Source organism: Rhinichthys klamathensis, unplaced genomic scaffold, assembly GCF_029890125.1.
Source record: "Rhinichthys klamathensis goyatoka isolate OS25496 unplaced genomic scaffold, OSU_Roscu_1.1 h1tg000186l_1, whole genome shotgun sequence".
Classification (NCBI taxonomy): domain Eukaryota; kingdom Metazoa; phylum Chordata; class Actinopteri; order Cypriniformes; family Leuciscidae; genus Rhinichthys; species Rhinichthys klamathensis.
In genome coordinates, this window is record NW_026606714.1 from 14,941 (window position 1) to 37,473 (window position 22,533).

The 22,533-nt window shown below is 37.9% G+C and overlaps 1 protein-coding gene and 1 long non-coding RNA gene across 2 annotated transcripts; one reads left to right on the top strand and one right to left on the bottom strand.

The window, feature by feature from the left end:
- Positions 1-452: 452 nt before the first annotated feature.
- Positions 453-18,049, top strand: lonrf1 (LON peptidase N-terminal domain and ring finger 1). Its single transcript, XM_056261781.1, has 12 exons — positions 453-1,322; positions 4,444-4,562; positions 6,144-6,266; positions 6,397-6,567; positions 6,800-6,929; positions 7,610-7,685; positions 8,831-8,945; positions 10,871-10,992; positions 11,224-11,382; positions 11,826-11,988; positions 17,327-17,476; positions 17,577-18,049. The coding sequence occupies exons 1-12, from the start codon at positions 1,025-1,027 to the stop codon at positions 17,724-17,726; spliced, it is 1,776 nt and encodes a 591-aa protein (XP_056117756.1). The 5' UTR covers positions 453-1,024; the 3' UTR covers positions 17,727-18,049.
- Positions 18,050-19,238: 1,189 nt separating this feature from the next.
- On the bottom strand, positions 19,239-19,548 carry LOC130095128 (uncharacterized). The gene is made up of 2 exons (XR_008808048.1): positions 19,369-19,548; positions 19,239-19,274 (listed from the first exon to the last, which is right to left on the bottom strand). It is a non-coding gene; the product is annotated as an uncharacterized LOC130095128 (long non-coding RNA).
- Positions 19,549-22,533: the final 2,985 nt, after the last annotated feature.

Below are 22,533 nucleotides of genomic sequence, written 5' to 3' on the forward strand. Positions count from 1 at the left end.
ATGCCAGTGAACATATGTTCTACATACACGAGTCCATAAATACACAAACATGTAGGGTTTGCGAAGGTAATGTTTATGTAAAAGTTGTAGACAATTTGAGATAAATGTTTAAAAAATATTAACACAATGTTATTTCTCAGGGTTTATAATGTTATCAGTGGCTCAGAATGCAGGATCTCCGGAAGGGGCTGCATTCAACATCTAAAGCAAAACCTCTAACTACGTGCGGAAACTGTTAAATTACACAATGATAAGGCAAGAAAGCAATTATCAAAGCACAATTATTGAGCACCCATATGTCCATGGCAGAGTTTGCTTTGTAGGCGTCTGTCATTGAATTAGTGCGCGAGATTCCCTGTTATGAAACGCGGCGTTCGCTGTTTCACAACAGGGTGGAACGCGGAGCGGGAGAGCCAATGGGAAGCACCATTACTCGTCACGTGTTTTTTTTATTTATGTAATGTAATAATGGTGTCAGTGGCGAACCCAGCACTATCTGCGGTCTAAATACAAGAGAAAGATGTTGGTCTAGCGAAATTAAAAACAGGAAAATAGAGATCCATCGGTCGCTTTTTATTTTGTCCTTGCACTGCGTTGATGGAGTTCGGAAGAGTCAGCAAAGCCACGCTGTTCGGACTGAAGCGGAGTGAACCGATTCGTCATACACAACAAGGGAAAACGTTACTCTCACAACAAAGACTGAGATATGATTGACAACGGATAACCATACATATTAAATCTATTGTCATATATAAAAGTAAGTTGGAGATGGAATCCTAAAGTATGCTCATAGTCTTGGCACACTCGGCTCAATTTCGCATAAACTGCCATCGGCCTTTGGAAGCTTATAAAAGCAGTGGTCACGAAATGAGATAGGAGAGCTGTTAAACTACCGGTGTCATTTAACTTTTTTTCATAACGTTACTACATTTCATGCTCAAGAATCGAGCTCTGTAACTTTTGACAAAGGGCATCAGCTGTTCAACTTTCAGGAGGAAGCTGTCACCGGGTGAAAGAGTCCAGCATGGATCTGCTGGAGTGTCCGATCTGTCTGTTCCTCATGTGCGAGCCCGTGACCATGAGCTGCGGTCACTCGTTCTGCAGGAGATGCATGGGGGCTTTCCTGCCCTCGCGATGCCCAACCTGCAAAGAACGACTGAAACAGAGAGATGCGAAAAACATCAGAAACAACGTGTTACTGTTTAGCGTCATTGAGAAATGTTGCCCAGAAGAGACTAAGATGAAGTGTCACATTCAGGAGAAGCTGAAAACCAGCGAGTTTACAGAAGCGCTTCGTATTGCGGACGAAGGGATCGAGATGGGTAAGGATGCAAACTCCGTCTACGAGGCAAATTACCTTATGCAACCAAATTGGTGTTTATTGTGCAACAGGGTTGTGTTCCGTATCGGTAATAATGACAACTGACATGCAGATGCGCCTCGGACTATGGGTGTCTCAAAACTAGGGCTATAAACGGAGCTCGATTCGTTAATTTTTCTATTAAACACCGTTTTGTATTATTATTACAGAAACCGAATTGTTTTATGTTTAGTTGCTTTAAGGCGCTTGATTTCAAAACACAGAGATACAGCGCGAGTGTAGTCGAAAGAATCATTCTTGAGAGCCGATTCTTTTTTGTGAATCAAAACATATCACGAATCGGAATACCGATTTATGAGTGTGATTACAGAATTAACCAGAGTCACTTACCCAACCACAAGTTATTACTAACGTTATGTCTGGCTTAAAATAAACCAAAACTGTTAGTGTTGCATGTTGTACGTAGGCCTAAGTCTCGCGAGAATTTTATCAGTGTTAATTGGTTGTTCACATGACAAAATTAATGAAATGTTTAATTTTTTTAGTTCTTATAATTTTTTTTTTTTATGGTTAGGATGCATTAAGTAAAAGTAAACCCACTTTTTGCAAGAATTGCAAATTTGGTGTATATGATGATCGGTGACATGGAAGGTGCCTATAGGTTGTGCAGTCTATAGATCACTAGATTTTATACAGCAAATTGTAACCTTTTTTTTTCTTGCTGTACAGGATATTTGTAACTCATAATAATAGCCGGCTCTTGCCTTTTATAGGACATTTATGCAGTGACAGCACACCTCATTCTGCTGAAGTAGGCCAATGAGTTTGTGAACCTCATATTCACTAAGGAAAAAGGAATACATTGAATGCAATTAAAAACCTCCAGAAGTATGATGATTTGAATTAAATGAGGATAAAATTTACAAGAATCTGTTAATAGATTATCAATCATGTCAGTTCAGGACATCACTGTGGAAAATGCATCATAGAGATGATGTAATTAAAGGGTTAGTTCACCCAAAAATGAAAATTCTGTTATCATTTACTCACCCTCATGTCGTTCCAAACACGAAAGACTTTTTGGACTCATCTTTGGAACACAAATGAAGATCTTTTTGATGAAATTAAGTGATTTCTTTCCCTCCATTGACATCTACACAACTACCACTGAACAGAATTGATTTATTTTTATTCACATATAAACATTCATCAACTCACGCATCAGTTGTGGTAAACAGAAGCGCAAGCATGCTAGCTTGATGTGCGAGAAAGAAAGAAATTCATTCTTGCGTGACGCAGCACGTCTGAGCTTCTGCAAGAACCAATGAAGTTTGTTCTCAAGCGTTAAGCAAAGATGCTTGAGCTTCTGTTTATGTTCGCTGATCAATATTTATATGTGAATAAAATCCTAAATTCAATCAGTTCATCGTATAAAGCAATCGTGTCTCTTCAGAAAATTTAGACTAAACCGCTTGGGATTAGATTTACAATCTCTTTATGAACTTTTCTATGCGTCAGAGTTGCGTAGCTGTCACAAAAATTGGGACAGAAATCTTAGATTTTATTAAAAATATCTTCATTTGTGTTTCTATGAACGAAAGTCTTACGGATTTTGAACGACATTAGGGTGAGTAAACGACTCATCATTTACTCATTTTTTATCATTTTGAGACAAACTATCTCATTTAACATTTAATATACTAAATGCATGTTTAGAATCAGATCAGCCTATAAACACAGCTAGGCTGAGATAATGAAAGCCATATGCAGCAGGAGTCTGAAATCTGTTGTTTTTAGAAATATTTGCCCTAGATTACAGCATTTTAACACAGCGTGGGTTAGTTGAAGACTGTTAGAGATTGTCTTTGTGATCCACCTACTCACACACTTGAGAGCGGAGAGCCGTGCTTGTTGAAAGCAACAGTGATTTCATAATCTCAGGTCTCCTAAAGGGTTAATGAATACCAGTGAAAATGGGTTAAAACATGTTGTGACTGAGTGGCTGATGTCACTAACAAGGGTAAATAAGGCCATGAAAGAATCTCTAGGGCACACATTGGTGAAATAACAAGTCCCCTTAGGTATACAATATACACAAAGGAGACATTACAGAACATATTCTAAGATGCATGATTGTGGTTGTGCAGAATCCTGTGCAATTAATGCATCTCCGACATAATGAGCTACAGTGCAGTTTGGTAATATTGTAAGGCTCTTCTCTTTTAGATATAGCATGACTATTAACATCAACAGTACCATTTGTCTTTTAGTGAATTAAACGTATCATTTTACGGCCACTGAATGAACGAGTCATCTGTCTAGTAACATAAACCCTCCCAGGCAAACCTCAGATGTGTGTCAACTCTTTGAATCCAATTAGAGAGTTTCCTGTACGCTCAGCGTTCTGCCCCACATAAACTTTCCCTCTTGTGTAACCGAGAATCCTATAGCATAATCTGGTTTGTATCGTAACATCCTGGTTATTTCATCGGCCTGTGTGCACATATATCCAGTAGCACCTCATTGCAGTACACGAGATCCAGGGGGCGGAGTTGGATCCAGATCTAAGGGGTGGAGATGGGTAGGATTAGGGGCGGGGTTAGGGATCAGGGGGTGGAGATGGGTAGGTTTAGGTATATGTAAGGTGGGAGGAGTTGGATCTGGATCCAACTCCTCCCCCTGGATTTCGTGTTCTGCAGTGAGGACCATCTCATCACTGTCAGATCAGATCCCTTTGTAGTTGAATTTGATTAATCTCTAAAGCATCCTCATCCACCCCTTCCTTTGTTTATCTTATAGCAGGCGAACTCCATTCATTGCATTTGATCTTTATGCATTACACAGTTTCTTTTCTTTATTTTTTGCGTTATGCTATTAGATGGTCATCTCATGCCATCCAAGTGGTGCAGATGTAAGATGTGCACTAAAACACAATGGTCCCTAAAGGTGGGAGGAATGCTTATGCAGAGTGCTGCTGTTCAGAGATTAAAGATGTCCATTTAGGTTTCTCTCTTTTTGTTTATGCACATTTAAAACAAAAAACTCCATAAAAGCCAGTGCCACATATCTATGTCTGAAATGAGACTGAGCATCATACTGTCCATCTTTTCATGCATCTACAGCCCCGGATGATGTGAGTCTGAAAGTGTGGCGGGCCGAGGCTTGCATGGGCCTCCGTCGCTTTTCTGATGCCCTCCGTGACCTGGATGACCTGTGCTGTGTGCGACCCAATTGGACTGAGGTGAGGGCCATCTTTGCTGACTGTACTGGTTATTTATATGTTGTCTAGGGACAAGACTTTGATTACTGTTTACTAGGAATGGTGTTAACAGATGAGTTATATTCTGCATACTTAAAAAATCTGTATCAATTTATTATACATATTTATTATTCTGCATACTCACGCCAGATTTCTAAAATGTCTGTACAGTCTCATGTTTTGGTTTTGTGGAAATGACTGACACAGTTTCATGGTTATGTCATCTCTGTTGGTATGGACAGAGCACATTGTGGTTTGGTATTCTTCCCACAGCAGTTTACTGGCATACACTACCATTCAAAGTTAATATTTAATGATACTCTTTTAAATTAATTTAATAATAATAATTCATTACATTTATATAGCGCTTTTCTCTGCACTCAAAGCGCTTTTACATGGAAGGGGGAATCTCCTCAACCACCACCAATGTGCAGCAACCACCTGGACGATGCGACGGCAACCATATTGCGCCAGAACACCCAACACACACCAGCTTACTGGTGGAGAGGAGACAGGGTGATGAAGCCAATTAGTATATATATATGGGGATGATTAGGAAGCCATGATGGACAGAGGCCACTGGGCAAATTTGGCCAGGATGCCGGGGTTACACCCCTACTCGTTTCGAAAGACATCCTGGTTTTTTTTGTGACCACAGAGAGTCAGAACCTCGGTTTAACATCTCATTCGAAGGACGGTGCTCTTTGACAGTATAGTGTCCCCATCACTACACTGGGGCGTTAGGACCCACACAGACCACAGGGTGAGAACCCCCTGCTGGCCTCACTAACACCTCTTCCAGCAGCAACCTGGTTTTCCCAGAAGGTCTCCCATCCAGGTTCTAACCAGGCTCAACCCTGCTTAGCTTCAGTGGGCAACCAGTCTTGGGCTACAGGGTGATATGTCTGCTGGCCAATTTATCACTTTTATTCAGCAAAAAGGCATTAAATCAAAAGTGACAGTAAATACAAAAATACATTTATAACAGTAAATACATTAACATTACAAAATAATTCTTTTTATTTTAATGTTTTTTTTTTTTAGCTTTACATCCATCAAAAAATCCTGAAAATTATCATGGTTTCCAAAAAATATTAAACAGCAAAACTGTATTCAGCATTGATAATATTAAGAAAATATTTCTTGTGCAGCAAATCAGCATATTAGAATAATTTCTGAAGGATCATGTGACACTGAAGACTGGAGTGATGATGCTAAAAATTCAGCTTTGTCATCAGAGGAATACATTTAATTTAAAAATATATTAAAATAGAAAACAGCTATTTTAAATTGTAATCATATTTCAAAATATTGTTTTTACTGTATTCTTTATCAAATAAATGCAGCCTTGGTAAGTATTAGAGACTTAAGACATAAAAAAATCTTCCTGTACTAAAAAAATGTAAATGTAGTGTACGTATTATGTAACTATGTTTTGATTATATTTATTATGTAAAACGGGGAGATGCACTTATATTCCTGAGGATTTTTTCTAAATTATATTTAATAAATTGAATAAGATTAGTTGTGTTAATAATTTGTGTTTAAATTCTGTGTTTTTAGGGGTTCTTTCGTAAAGGGAATGTTCTTCTTGAAATGGGCAGACAGACTGAAGCCCTCATCCAGTTCTACCGCTGCCTGAAGCAGCAGCCTGACTTTGCCCCTGTGAAAAACCAGATTAAGAAGGTGGGTCTTTCAGAAAGTTTCCAGAAGTTTGATGAACAGTTCACTTTTCTGAAGAGAGTCAGATCCAAAACATCCAAATATGGAGCACATTTTGCTTAAAAAATGAATAAATGTTTTACATGATATGCAGATCTTGGAAGCAGAGGGAATGCCTGTACCGGAAGAAGTTCCACGGATCCTGCATGTTGTGTCGGAGTACTTGCAAGATCCCTGTCCCATCACCAGCTCTGTAAGCCCCTCTTGCACAGATACTCAGCGCTACACGCACAACAGTGCTGAAGGTCAAAGTGATGCCGGGCAGGTGAGGTGTGCGCACAGCGCTCTTGTGTAACATTGGTAATGTGAGCAACTAAAATATTAAACTAAAAGATCTGATATAGTTGTTATTGTGATGTTTTCTTAAAGATTCTTTTTGTCTTCTTCATGAAAATAGACTTTGATGCTGATATGGCAAAAAAAAAAAAATCATTTGTGATGTTAGCTATATGGGAAAGTTTTTGCTCACTCTCAAGGTCTTTCCTGTTCTGTCCTAGAATGCAACTAAAGTGAAGCATGGTACCAGCGGCGAGTGCTGCCTGAGCCTGTGTCAGGCCGTGTCCTTCCTCCCCACTGCTGAGGATGATGAGGAAATGATGATGAAGAGAGAGGAGAAACAGAATGGAGGTAAAGATATCTTACTAACTGTTCATGGAAACAAATGTAATGCATTTATATATGCACCTTCTAGAAATAATTAAAACATAATTTTTGTATTAAATATAATTCAATAATATTTTCAAAGTTTAGTTTTTAAATGGATAGTTCCAGTCCAGAATGCTGAAAAGTAGTTAGTTTAGCTGCTTTGCGTCATACAATTTGAATTAATTGTCACTTGATGATGATTATTAATCATCATTAATCTCATACTTTTTTTAAACTACGCATTAAGTAAGGAATACATAATAATGTATGTAGGTGTTGGTTTCAGCAAATTGTGTGGGACTGGTTTGACATTTTGGCCATAATTATATTCATAACATAGCACATTAGCCAAGCTATATATATACAGTATAGCACATCCTCGAGTGACTTATTGCATATGTATACAAAAATGTAATAATATGTCATAAGTAAATTGTCATATTAAACATATGATATTCATTTTGTTCATTGTTTAACCCAGGTAAACATAATGGGTTATACAGTATATTAATAATATTATTAAATATTATTATTCATATAAATATTATTTAATTTTACTTCCTAAGCAGTTCTCAAATAATACTGTCTTTGTTTAGACATGATTAGACAACAAATCAGAATGACATTCATTCAAAGTTTATTTTGGTTGTTTGATTCTTTAGGTGTGTGCACTGTGGGCAGAGAGTCCTGCCTCAGCGTTCTGACAGTGACTGATTTTGAGTGCCCTCTCTGCATCAGGTCAGTGGAGATTTATAGTGTGTCCTTTTTCACTGACCTTATATCCTGCTACAAGACCCTTGCATTTTCTTGAACTTTGATATAGTCTTTAAATGTTAGATTACAGCTGGCACTTGCTTAATTGAAGACACAATATGTTCTTTAATACTTTAACAAGTGTAATTCAATATAGGGAAATGTCATGACACTGTTTTATTCTTGTTTTGTGGTCATACCAGTGTATTTTAAGTTACTATGGAGCTGTTAAATGCATGATTCTGGTTTACAAACGTTCTAAGGTGTGCAATTATTTTCAGGGAAACGCACAGCTAAAGTTGTTCCAGGAAGGTCTTGACTACATTATATGTCCATATCACTTCGTCAAATGATTTCAGAGGTCCTTACAGCCTACAATAGCAAAAGAACAAAAACCTACAAAGACATTGACCAATCAAATTGATATAACAAACAATAAGATAAAAATGACAAACTATATCCATGTTTTCGCAATGGAACTACCTTTCATTATCTATGGAAACCACACTCTCTTTCTCCTGCTCTCTCTCCCAATATAGAAACACACCCACACACACACACAAACTTGTTGTCAGTGCTGCCCTGCGTCTTTATCAGTAAAATAGTTTTGCAACTGAAAAGCTATATGACATTTTTGCAGTTTCTCAGTTACGTGACTGTTTTTAAAGCAGTTAAACTTACATCTTCACTATTAGTTAGACGCTGCTTGCGATGAGATGCATAAGAAATTAGTGTTTAAAGGATAATAATCTGACATATGTCTTGAAATAAAACATTGAACAATGTTTTGAGGCGTGGTAACTGTAATGTAACCGGAATATATCGACTCCGGGCTGTTGAATTATTTGAAAATGTACAAAATAATGCACTACTATTTGTAATAATTAAGCGGCATGTTGTTAATTATTCCTTATCAATTGTTATTATCAGTTGATATATTTCTGCAAAGTGATCCTCTTAATGAAATGGGATAAAACCAGATAAAAATTTATATCTCTCTTAATGAGGATTTTAGCAGTTTTTTTATTCCAGAAGACCGTAAGAGCTGTTGTGCATAAACAGATTTGTTTATTAACTTCCCACCTCTTATCTGTGCTCAATGGATCACTATCATGATCAATGGATTAAAGGTTATTCTATGAGCCAGTGACAACACCCTGTGGACACACGTTCTGCAAGAACTGCATCGAGAGAAGTCTTGATCACAATCTCCGCTGTCCACTCTGCAAACAACCACTGCAGGAGGTACTACTGAAACACAGACTGTTACAATAATTACATGTGTGTGTGTGTATATATATATATATATACAGGTCCTTCTCAAAAAATTTGCATATTGTGATAGTTCATTATTTTCCATAATGTAATGATAAAAATTAAACTTTCATATATTTTAGATTCATTGCACACCAACTGAAATATTTCAGGTCTTTTATTGTTTTAATACGGATGATTTTGGCATACAGCTCATGAAAACCCCAAATTCCTGTTTTAAAAAATGAGCATATTTCATCCGACCAATAAAAGAAGGGTTTTTAATACAACAAAAAAAAGTCAACCTTCAAATAATTATGTTCAGTTATGCACTCAATAGTCAATACTTGGTCGGGAATCCTTTTGCAGAAATGACTGCTTCAATGCGGCGTGGCATGGAGGCAATCAGCCTGTGGCACTGCTGAGGTGTTATGGAGGCCCAGGATGCTTCGATAGCGGCCTTAAGCTCATCCAGAGTGTTGGGTCTTGCGTCTCTCAACTTTCTCTTCACAATATCCCACAGATTCTCTATGGGGTTCAGGTCAGGAGAGCTGGCAGGCCAATTGAGCACAGTAATACCATGGTCAGTAAACCATTTACCAGTGGTTTGGGCACTGTGAGCAGGTGCCAGGTCGTGCTGAAAAATGAAATCTTCATCTCCATAAAGCTTTTCAGCAGATGGAAGCATGAAGTGCTCCAAAATGTCCTGATAGCTAGCTGCATTGACCCTGCCCTTGATAAAACACAGTGCACCAACACCAGCAGCTGACATGGCACCCCAGACCATCACTGACTGTGGGTACTTGACACTGGACTTCAGGCATTTGGCATTTCCTTCTCCCCAGTCTTCCTCCAGACTCTGGCACCTTGATTTCCGAATGACATGCAAAACTGAGCAACAGTCCAGTGCTGCTTCTCTGTAGCCCAGGTCAGGCGCTTCTGCCGCTGTTTCTGGTTCAAAAGTGGCTTGACCTGGGGAATGCGGCACCTGTAGCCCATTTCCTGCACACGCCTGTGCACGGTGGCTCTGGATGTTTCTACTCCAGACTCAGTCCACTGCTTCCGCAGGTCCCCCAAGGTCTGGAATCGGTCCTTCTACACAATCTTCCTCAGGGTCCGGTCACCTCTTTTCGTTGTGCAGCGTTTGTTTGCCACACTTTTTCCTTCCCACAGACTTCCCACTGAGGTGCCTTGATACAGCACTCTGGGAACAGCCTATTTGTTCAGAAATTTCTTTCTGTCTTACCCTCTTGCTTGAGGGTGTCAATGATGGCCTTCTGGACAGCAGTCAGGTCGGCAGTCTTACCCATGATTGCGGTTTTGAGTAATGAAACAGGCTGGGAGTTTTTAAAAGCCTCAGGAATCTTTTGCAGGTGTTTAGAGTTAATTAGTTGATTCAGATGATTAGGTTAATAGCTCGTTTAGAGACCCTTTTCATGATATGCAAATTTTTTGAGACAGGAATTTTGGGTTTTCATGAGCTGTATGCCAAAATCATCAGTATTAAAACAATAAAAGACCTGAAATATTTCAGTTGGTGTGCAATTAATCTAAAATATATGAAAGTTTAATTTTTAACATTACATTATGGAAAATAATGAACTTTATCACAATATGCTAATTTTTTGAGAAGGACCTGTTTATATATATATACAATTCTAACTTTAAATTTAAAAAATGCACTTGTGAGATATAAAGTTGCAATTGTATTATTTTATTTTATTTTATTTAACTTTATTTTACAATTAAATGTTTTATGTTTTTCACCTACAGAATAACATGTCTTAAATCAGACCTGATTCTTCTAATTCAAGTCAATCACATTATGTTTTCATGAAGTAAATAAACAAAAATAAAACAGAGCAAATCATATTACATAGCAGTATAAGTCTCACCACATTACTTCCTATTCTCAGTATTTTAAGAACAGGAAGTACAACCCCACAGTGCTGCTGCAGGAGATTATTTGCCGCCTCTTCCCCCAGCAGTTGGCAGAGAGGAAACAGGTGCACGAGGCAGAGATGGAAGAGCTCTCAAAGTGAGTGCCCCTCTCAATGATAACAAAAAACAGTGCTCCTGCCTATTTATTGTAAAGGAGTTTCTATGAACGGAATTTCCTATGCTGCTGAGGTCTGGAAGAACTACTCCAGTATCTGCAAAATGTATAAAATGGTGTCTAGAAGTCTTCACACAATATCAAACGTCTTCTGGACTGTTAAAGCCTCTGAAAAAGTGTGCCATCTTTTAATTGACCATCTTTTATCTCCAGTTTGACCAAGGACATCCCAATCTTTGTGTGCACAGTGGCGTACCCTGGCATCCCTTGCCCGCTGCACATCTTTGAGCCACGCTACCGTCTGATGATGCGCAGATGTATGGAGACGGGCACCAAAAAGTTTGGCATGTGCAGCTATGAGCATGGCAAAGGGTATACAAATAAAATATTATGCAGCTAACATCTGTCATTTAAGGTTATGCTAGCATCCGCACTTACTGATTTTAAGAAACTTAATTTAGGCCTTATTAATTCTCAAATTTACACTGAACTAAACACTTTTGTTTTTGTGTACGACTGTGTACATTTTGTGTACATAGAAAAAGTCTTAGATCTTTGAGTTCAGCTCATGAAAAATGGGGGCAAAAACAAAAGTGTATATACATACAGTCATGTGAGAAAAGAAAGGACACCCTTCAGAGTTTTTTGGTTTTAAGTATCATAAAAATCATCTGTTTGTTAGCAGGTCTTAAAATTAGGTAAATACAACCTCAGATGAACAATAACACATGACTTATTACACCATGTCATTATTTAACAAAAGCCATATATATATATATATTACAGTATTTTGATACTAGAATTTCCTGTCACAGCTTTGCAGATTATGGCTGCATGTTGGATATTTTGGAACTTGAATTGCTTGCCGATGGTCGCTCCTATGTGGATACAGTGGGAGGAAGTCGCTTCCGAGTGCTCAGGAGAGGACAGAGAGATGGCTACCACACTGCTGATATTGAGTACCTGGAGGACCATAAGGTCAGAGGTTACAGATTGCCATAACTCAAATTTCAGATCTAAGTCCAAGAAAAAGGCACATTGGAAGAAGTCTTTAATGCAATACAGCATTATTAAAGCACATAAAGACCGTATAGCAAATATGAAAAAATTTAACCTTATAACCAGATAATACAAGAATCATGTAAATTAAATTGCTCTCATGGGGCCATACCATTGAAACATTCTAGAATTCTATCTAATCTATTTAGTAACTATGGTGATTTCAGTTAGTTTAGTTAAATCAAAGAGTATAGAAGAACAAGAGGCGAAACTCTGATGCTTTTTTGGTAACAGCCACTAGGTGGCGCTTCGGTAGCGCAGGCGCCATTTTGGGGTAAAAATTCCAACTGGAGTTACTGGACAACAGCCCCAGATAGCACACGTACGTCTGCAAGATGTCTGTTAAAGATCACTTCATCTGGAAAGCATCTGCTGTTTACTAGCATCTGATAGACATCTTTAAGATGTCAGTTTAACATACATTCTAAATCATTACATCTTAAAGACAACGTCTATTTGACATCTAACAGGAAACGTCCTATAGACGTATTGCAGATGAGCAAACACTCTAAATAATACGTCTTCCAGATGTAAACACGCACATCAACTAGACGTCTCCGTGATGTACGTGTGCTATCAGGGGCACAGATAACAGTTTTTTGAGGTAGTTTTTTCTTGCATTAGTGAGTATTTCCATTTTATGCAACTTTACACATGGTAACTTACTACTATTATTAGTTACCAACTCCACTAGGCCTGAAATATATTTTGTACGTTTTAATCCCCTGGATCATGCTACAAACATGATGCTGCTGCAGTGCTGTGTCCGTTATCCTATAACTTTAATTGCCACTTTGGACAGTGGCTGTGTTTTTTTGTTTACATAGTCTTGCTTTAACGGTCATTAATATAAGATAGTACTGCAAAAAAAAAAACAGTTTACTGTAAAGCTATTCTATTGCTGTTATATCTTTATTGTCCAACATTTACATTTTTGTACAATTTATTTGCTGAATTCATTTATTTCATTGATAACTTATTTTTGTATGTAACATTATGTGTACCTCCTGGGAAACGGTCTAACGTTATTATAACTTTATGAACTGAGATCACTTTATTCTTACCTGTCACACTTAATATGGAGAGTAATATAACATTAATTAATTCAATCCTTGAACTTCAGTTATGTCTCAAGTTATGTGGGGGAAAAAGCCTGGTAGCAACTTCTTTTTAACTGCTATAACGTTAACTGTTGTGAGTTAAAATAATCACCTTATTTAAACCTAAAAATGACCTCTGCACTGGACTAAATATATGTATAATATATGACTGCCGAGTCGCTTTCACCCCAAAATGGCGGACGCGTAGCGCTGCTGCTGGTGCTGGTGTTGCAATGGAACGTTCTATTGGCTTTCACTTCTTGTCAATATACGTTCTTTGGTTAAATCTTAACTTAAAGGGGTCATATAATGGTACATGCACTTTTTCAAGTTGATTGTACTGAAATGTGTGTTGGCAGTGCCTGTACACAAACATCATATAATGATAAAAATCCATCCAGTGTTTTTGTTTTATTCTCCTTATATGTTTTCCCCTGCCTCAAATCGAGCCGTTCGACCGTGTGACGTCACACGGTCGGACGCCCCTCCCGCGATTGTTGATTGACAGCCAGGTTTCAACACAGACCCGCCCTCGCTCGTGAGCCAGCTGTCAATCATAGTCTGCGCGGACCGGCGCGATCATTGTTGATATGCTGGAGCACTGTCTATGAGCAGAATAGCGTCTAAGCGATTGTGGTGTTCTGTTCTTGGGTGTAATAAGGAACACAGCAGTCATTTTAATGTTCCCAAATCCGAACCGCTGAAGACGCAGTGGCTGAGTTTTGTTTTCGAAGGGAATATTCCCCACGAGCAACGTCAATGCTCTCATGTTTGCCCGAATCATTTCTCAGCAGACTGCTTTATAAACGAGGGTCAGTATAAAGCTGGTTTTGCTAAGAAGCTTCCTGAATAAAGGATCGGTACCAGCTATTCGTGTTCCTGCTGAACCTCTAGAACAACTGAAGTGAGTGTAACGTTTTATTATCCTTTATATTAATATTTATATCTTTGCAAATCGCTTGCACGCTTCACAATGAATGAGTCTAAGGTTTACACTCAGGGTACATTACGGCATGTTTTCTATGTACGACGTTCTCAATATAATTCATAATCCCACGTTTATAACGAACAACGCGTTATGGTTATTGTGTTACAAACGTGTACGCACAGAACAGAGGGGCGGGGTGAGCACAGCTCATTATCATTTAAAGGCATATGCACTGAAACGGCGTGCTGAAAACAGAGCTGTTTTTGACCAGGTAAAATAATGTTTTCTAACAATACTAATGAGAATTTTAATTAAAGTATATTACAAACTTTTAATTTAGACCCTAAAGAATCATATTAGCTTGTACAAAAATGGCATTATATGACCCCTTTAAGGCTTAAAGAGGCTATATGCGTTTTTCTGAAATTTAAACTCGCGACTGACACCTGTGGCCAAAAAACAGAACTGCTCTTCATTTCTGCTCGCTCTCGCAGTGCGCGCTCGTACGTGCACACTTCACAAGTCATCTGCTGCAAGGAGGTCAACATTATGTTTACAGAGGTAAGAACAGTCAATTACATATATTGTTTGAGATAAGTGTTCTCTTATCAAAACGTCAAACGTGTAGCTGACAAACTACACAAAAAATTAATACATTAAATAAATAAATAAACCCATTTCATCATTGGCCTACACGCTGATGAAGGGCGCACAGCCCGAAACTTTCATAGAATATTAAAAACACAAATCTGAGCACTGTCCTTGACCACTTATTATACACAAGTAGCTTACTATCACCAAGTATGAAAGACACATATACATAATACCATTTAGCAATATTTATTGACTACATGTCTTAATACGTGAAATAAAATGCATCACACTTTATATCTTCATTTACCTCTTATTTTGTGTTAAGATATAGAAACAACAAACAATATAATGTAGCTTTACATGGCTATATAATAAATAATAATTTATTTAAGGGGGAGGGGCGGAGAAGGAGAGAGAGAACGCTCGAGGGAGTCATTCCGGCAAGCGTTTGCATCAGAAACGACGGCAGTGTGGCTCATGAGTGGCAGCTGCGCGTCTGTGAGAGGAGGCGGAGAAGGCGATATCGAGGGTCGAGGGAGGGAGTCCGGCGAGCGGCGAGCCACAGGCTCCGGCGGCCTTTGAGAACGGTGCTTATTTTGCGCGGTCCTGCAAAGGGCGGAGTGACAGCTTGAGGGTTGAACTCTTCGAGCCGAGCCCGCAGGGTCGTGTTGTTGTTACTGTTGGTGTCCGAGTTGTCCTGGGTCTCTTCTGTGTATTCGCAAAATCCATTGCACAGCTTGCGAGTGTAGGCTACTTGCTGACTAGCGGTGGTGGCAGAGTGATCTGAAACGTTTAACATGAACGCGCTTGACGTCTAGCCTGGTTAAAACCAGACCATTCTCAGTTGTAACTGAGTTATGGTCTGGCAAAGTGTCATAGACAAATCATTTCCAGAGGGGCGTCACCAACGGACGTCGCGGACAGACCTAAACCCAATCAGAGCGATGCCGATGAAGGAGATGACGTATGCAGAGCGGCGGAAAAAACATCTCTGAGTGTTGTTCTTTGCTCGGTTTTTAACTAAAAGGAAACGTTCAAATCGCTTAAAACAGACGCGATGGCTGATTCGAACGAGTGATGTTCGACGGCAGCATCCATCTTTGTAATGTAGGCTACAAAATCATGTTCAAAATCCCAGCGCTCAGCGCTGTCGTCATCGTGTAAAGCCCGCCCCAACGTTTCTGTTTGGTGCCGCGATTTCGGCAGATTGGAAATGAGCTTGAATGAGCTCTTTGCCAGACTAACTTTCAGAGCAAATCTAAATTTGCTGGAAGTTGTCTGGGTTTTCCCAGGCTACTTGACGTCACATCCGCAGACAGCGCGGGAAAAATCCGACCCGACAGAAAATAGGAAAAATAGGATACAGGCTTATAGGTGCACCCACTGTGAGCGGACAAGGTGTCAGTATGCTCATCAGGAGATGTTTGAGTCATAAATGGTAAAATAAAAAGGCTATTGTTACGTTTATTTTGGGGAAAAAGTTGCATATAGTCCCTTTAAGATAGGAAGTATCTTTAATACAGCCCTTGATATACTTCTCATCTTAAAGGTTTCTTGTCACAATAGAAATCTGGCACATATTTATCTGAAATATTTCCTGATGACACACTTGCATTCTATAATGTATATTAGTATTTAAACTAAAGTGCTGCCTGCGTGAGCCTCCGGGATATTATTCTACCATAGCAAACTGTAGCAGTAGCAAGCTCTTTTTGTCATATTATAATATTCTGTCATTTTAATAACATGCATTTCAGTATATTATATTAAAATATAATGATCTGAATGCCTGGATAAAGGTGGATCGTTTTAATACTGCTTTGACCTGTTGTGGGACACTTCCTCAAGATTGAAATTTGTGCAGAAGTTTCTCACACTTTCTGTACACTGCACTGCATAGGAAGTTGTGGTGCCCACTGAGGCTATATGTGGAAGCGATCTTGATTGTTGTGATCACTCAAATAGTGCAGTGACACCAAGATGATTGTCATAATAATAATAATCAAGCCATTTGGCTGCCGCAGTTATTTTCATTAAATTGCATCCGGTTGAGCTCACATACTAGGGCAGAATACTGTAATTTATCGGTTTAACACAGTAATTTCAACAGGTTCAGGTTGGTTCTGACTCTGACAATTAAATGTTTATTAATGAAATGTTTAAGGCAAGTAGAGCCACGCAACAGTGTGGTGTTTTTCGTTCAGTTATTATTATTATTAGTAAATAAAGTTGGACTTTTTAATCTTCTAGTTGTTTTCCCAATGGTTATGCGTCTCATCCACCTAAATAAGGTGTCATGATTGAACATTAAATGAAAAGCATGCATAAAAGATTCATGAGGGGGTTATTACCACTATCACAAGCCTGAGCCTTTTTGCATGATAGATAGCTTTTAATGGCTATAAATATGAAACCTTTTGTTAGCACAGCAAATTTAATATCAAGTAAATACTTAGTGTTAATTAGCGTTAATTGCAAGTGTATTCATCGAACAGCTTGTGATTAACTGCCTGTTAGTCAACAAATTCAGGCTCTTTTCTAACATCTCTTCATTATGATTTCACAAGGATTGTTTTATCATCAGGTTGAAAAAAGCATATAAATAACAGTAAAACTTCTACTTGTTTGCGTTTAGGTCGAAGGCGGCGAGCTTGAATTACTGCAGCTTCACCATGACAGCGTGTATCAGCAGGCGAGAGAGTGGTACCATCGTCTGAACAGCCGCATTCAGGATCAGATCAGCCGGCAGTACGGCATCATGCCCGAGAAAGAGGACAACATTCAGGTCAGAGCACACAGAATATTGTGTTTATTAGCAAAACCACTGATCTTGCATTTTAATAGTAGCTTTCTAACGAGAATGAATGTGTTTTTGTGCGTTGCAGGCGTCTGCTAATGGACCGGCCTGGTGCTGGTGGCTGCTGTCAGTGCTGCAGTTAGATCCAGCCTATCAGACCACCGTTCTGTCTTTGACTTCTCTGAAGGATAGACTGGGTCATCTACGCATTGTACTAGAATACTTCTCTCAGAGCTAGGACAGAGACACATTATATGCCAATATTGCTGATCTCATCACATGCATGCCCCACAGAAGATATATATATATTTTTTAATTTGTCACTTTTTTTTTCTTATCATAATCCATACACAAGATCTTGTGCTTGGATTATACAAAGGACAGCTATGGTATGGGTTGGTTAAAAATAAGATGACTTGTTCCAGTGGCTTTACAACTATTGAATTAGTCATTGAACTAATTCCTACTTAGTCAAGCACCAAAGAATTAAGGACTCGTTCTACACAGAACAGCTGTTTATTGGTTCACGCTGTTCACTTCATTAAACTTCATCAGAGTGGATGCCAAATGTTACAGCTAGTTTTGTTGACATACATTTGAGATGTTTCCAGTAGTGCTGCGCCCTGGCCAGGATTTTTTTTTTGAATGTGTAGCCCACATTTGTGGCCGAGAGGGAAACTGTTGGCCCAAGGTTCTGATGACTGAATAGGAGCTCATTGATTATACATGAATGAAACGCTTATGTCTACAGACTCAAAATCGCACAATTCCGGCCGTACATTTTAGTAGAATCATAAATCATATTATGAGGAGTTACATTAATATTGCTATACTAATGACATAGAATACACTTCCTTTTTTTCCATAAATGAAAGCCGCTAGTTGTGCTTGTTTCATTTTTAGTATTAAATCTGTTGCAACCATGCTGGCATAACGGTAAGGAAAAGAGAGGAAAGAATTCTAGCAGTCCGTAGTATTTTTTTGAAAGAAAGAAATTAAAATCGATCAAAAGTTACAAGTTTTATAGTTAAACATTTATGATGTCACAAAAGATTTCTGTTTTTAAAAAATGCAGTTCTTTTGAACTTTCTAGTATAAATCAAACAAAAACAGTTTCCACAATAATATTAAACAGGCAACTGTTTTCAACAACAACATAATATAGCTTTGCATCACAGGAATAAATTACATTTGAAAAATATTCAAAAGGAAAACAGATATTTTAATTTTAATGATAATTTACAGTATTTTTGTTTTACTATATTTTTAATCAAATACATGTAGCGTTGATGAGACTATAAAACATAAAAAATCTTACCAGCCCCAAATTTTTGAACGGTAGCGTACAAAATTCTCAATCAAACTTCAGATTCAGACTTGTCATGGGCACCAGGCCCGTTGTGGGAGGTGTTGTGAAGGTTTTAGCCATCTGGATGATCAGTACAGCTCTCCAAACCTCTTTGTGTCAGTCATATTGGATTATTTCTGTGTGCTTGTGCCTTGTTTTAGGTCTTAATCTGGTTTCAGATTTTTAGTTAAGGAGGACTGTGACATTTAATTTCCTTATTTAGTGCCACATTCTGAGGAATGTTAAAACTGCAATGTTACATGTGATGTAACACTTAAATGGACTTAAAACGTACCTTTTTTTTTTTACTCTGGTGAATGTGCCATTGTTTATTTTATAGCTGGAAGTCCAACAAGGGTTAAAATGCACCAACCTGCACTGTCACATTTTTCTTTTGTACTTTACACATTTTTCATATTTGATCTGTTGTGCACTACTCTGAAGATTACTGTCAATTTGCCATATTGAAAACCAGTTATTAACATGTGGGTGCATTGCTTTCAACCCTGTTTTGAATGCAGTATGCCTAAACGTACTGATTTACGACAGAAACAGTGTCTTGTTTGAGGAGATATAAATCTGGGTACTTTTGGAGGAAGGATTTTTAGGGCTCGTCTATTAGGTACAAAAAGGTTCTTAAAATGAGATTGAAAGAGGCCTCAGTTATGTTTCTCATGAGACCGCAATGAATCAGAGAGACACATATTTGAAAGGGATTTTTTGAAATATTAGAAACGTTACTGATTGTTGCATCTGATGTGTTGTTTCATGTCTAAGGTGCCCTCTTGTTGTCTAATACCTTCCATCCTCAGGATTAAGGACTTGAAAATCACTTACAAATGCTTTCAGAACTGTTGCTTCATCTGTAGTGTGACTCAGTTACGTGCTATCGAGTCTGACAATGTCAAATGTTCACCCTTCTGTTTATTACTAGTGTATGTGAAAGTGGCAGATCCTGTGGTGTTGCTTGGGGATAGTAGTACACATGTAATGTGTGACTTTATTCTTCACTAATAGTCTCAAAAAACAAGAAGGACTCTCCTGTAAACCTCAAATCAGTTAAAGAGCTATAAAAAAAGACTTTGGTTTTATAGATTAGTCCAATCAATTCAAACTCAATAATCAAGATTATATCCATTGTTTTGTTAAGAAATTGCTCGAGAAGCAAATATTTTCCAGTCAATGGCAAATAATGATTGCTTGCTTGTTTTTAAATGATCCGTGGACTCTGATGCATAGTATTTTTTTCTTTCTTTTTTGTCACTAATTATTTTATTGTCATATATTGTTGTGTTTGGAATTAAAGCAGCCTTTGCCAGAGTATTTTATAATTTGTAATCCCTGGTGTAAACTAGGGGCCTGTATCAGTGATTTTTCTTTTGAGAGATTTGTTGTATAACTCTTAAGGAGTTATACGATACGCATTATACTACAATAAATGTAACATGAAAATCATTCAAAATATCATTGGTTTTCTGTCATTGGAAATTGCTAAATCAAATTAATAATAATAATAATAATAATAAAACATTAAAATCAAACCTATTTATTTATTTACCAAGCATCCACTAGATGGCGTCATACAATAACATGATTGGCACCAGATTGTCTGATGTATTAGCAGCATCTATCAGCATCTTCCATTTCTTACCGTGGAAGAGTAAAGATGTTAGTTTTTCCCCTTTCCAAGCAGACTGGTCTATCATATTTAGCTAGTTTTAAAGTTTTTTTTTTTGTCAATAAAGGTCAATAGGGACTATTGTTATTTTGTATGTATGGATAAAACATCTTTTTATCAAGGTCCCACTTGTTAATGTTAGTAAGTTAGTGCATTAAAGGAGGTTCACTCAAAAATGAAAATTCTGTCATCATTTACTCACCCTCAAGTTGTTCCAAACCTGTATGAATTTCTTTCTTCTGCTGAACAAAAAAGAAGATATTTCGAAGAATGTCGATTACCAGTTGTTGGGACCCCATTGACTTCCATCGTACTTTTTTTCTCTCCATTCTATAAGTCAATGGGGTCCAATGAGCAATACATTTGTTAGAGTATGCCTATTTATTAATCTTTGTTAATGTTAGTTAATAAAAATACAAATTTTAGCTTATAGGTTTATTAAATAGTATTAACAGATACAACGTTTGATTTTAAAAAAGCAAAAGAGAGAAACTCATTCAGGTTTGGAACAACTTGAGGGGGAGTAAATTACAGAATTTTCATTTTTGGGTGAACTATCCCTTTAATAAACCATCTGATAGCAATGTGGATGTTTGCAGCTCTGCAATTCACATGGGACACCATTGTAACATCCTATAAGGTAAAAAAAAAGGGATGACATCTAGTCGAGAAGACTATCTATAGCCTAATAATATTTATGTTAGTCAGATATTGGTTGTGTCCGAAATTGCCCCATACCCTCATATCAATTTCACATTTATTTCTAGAACACAGTTCAGGTAACTTAGTGGGATTGAATGTGAGATTGAATAAGTGATATATAGCGTCCACATGGTTTCGGACACCCAAATGGCTGTTCCCTCAAATAGTGCCCTATTTAAAGTCTCTATGAATTTTTTTTCTTTCTTTTATTTCCAACCAAAATTCACCGTCTGTCTGACAAGCTACAGATTAGCAAAAAAAAAAAGCGATTAGCCTACATGAGAATTCTTACATAACTCCTTCAAGTTGCACGCGCAGATTTCCCGCTAAATGTTGCTTGACCACATCTACATTAGGCCTAAATAATAAAATGTTTAAGCAACTTTTAAGTGTAAAAAGCTTTGTGGGACATTCCTGCACAATCACAGTCTGTTGTGAGGGGGAGCTCTGTATCTGAGGACGTCTTTGTGATTTATCTCAATGTGAACATCAAAGCCCATTAAAAACACAGGCAGTAGAGTAGTAGCCTACGGTAAGCTAAATTGATCCATCATCACCCGGCTGCAACTCCATTTTTGTCGTTAATATTTATAAAAAACTTGCTCTTTCTATGTTAAGTGAAATGTGTTTACACGTGAGTGTGTTCAAAATGGACAATTCTTATTTTTTATGGAATTTTGCAGTTTTTATTATAAATTATTTATCTGTGTACATCATTAGTTGATGGGCCCCCCATTTACTTCTATGTATTTTTTCTCCATACTATGGAAGTCAATGGGGCCCATCATTTGTTTACCCATATTCTTCAAAATAATCTTCTTTTGTGTTCAGCAGAAGAAAGAAATTCATACAGGTTTCGAACATCTTGAGGGTGAGTAAATTATAACATAATTTAAATTTTTGGGTGAACTATCCCTTTAAAGGTAACCTGCATAGGACATCTGTGTGTGCTGATGAAATCCCCATTATGTGTTGAGTAGACAGTTGAAGTGCTGTGTCAAAACGATGGCAATTAATTTGGGATGAAATCAATGTAATTTCACAAAGCCAGTCTGTCACCATTCTGTTCTGTTTAGTTTAGTTTTCATGGACATTCAGTTTGTTTTCATTTGTCACGTGTCTTCTTTGTACAGATTCCCGCCACCCATTTGTCTCCTTGGTTACCATTATCATTGGTTCATATGCAGGGCTGTAGCTAGAGGATTCGGGGCCCCCTGAAAAAATATTGATGTGGGCCCCACCACCCTCCACCAATATCATATACTGTACAATAGATGAACATGGAGGCCCACATATAACAGAAGATGGTGATCAATA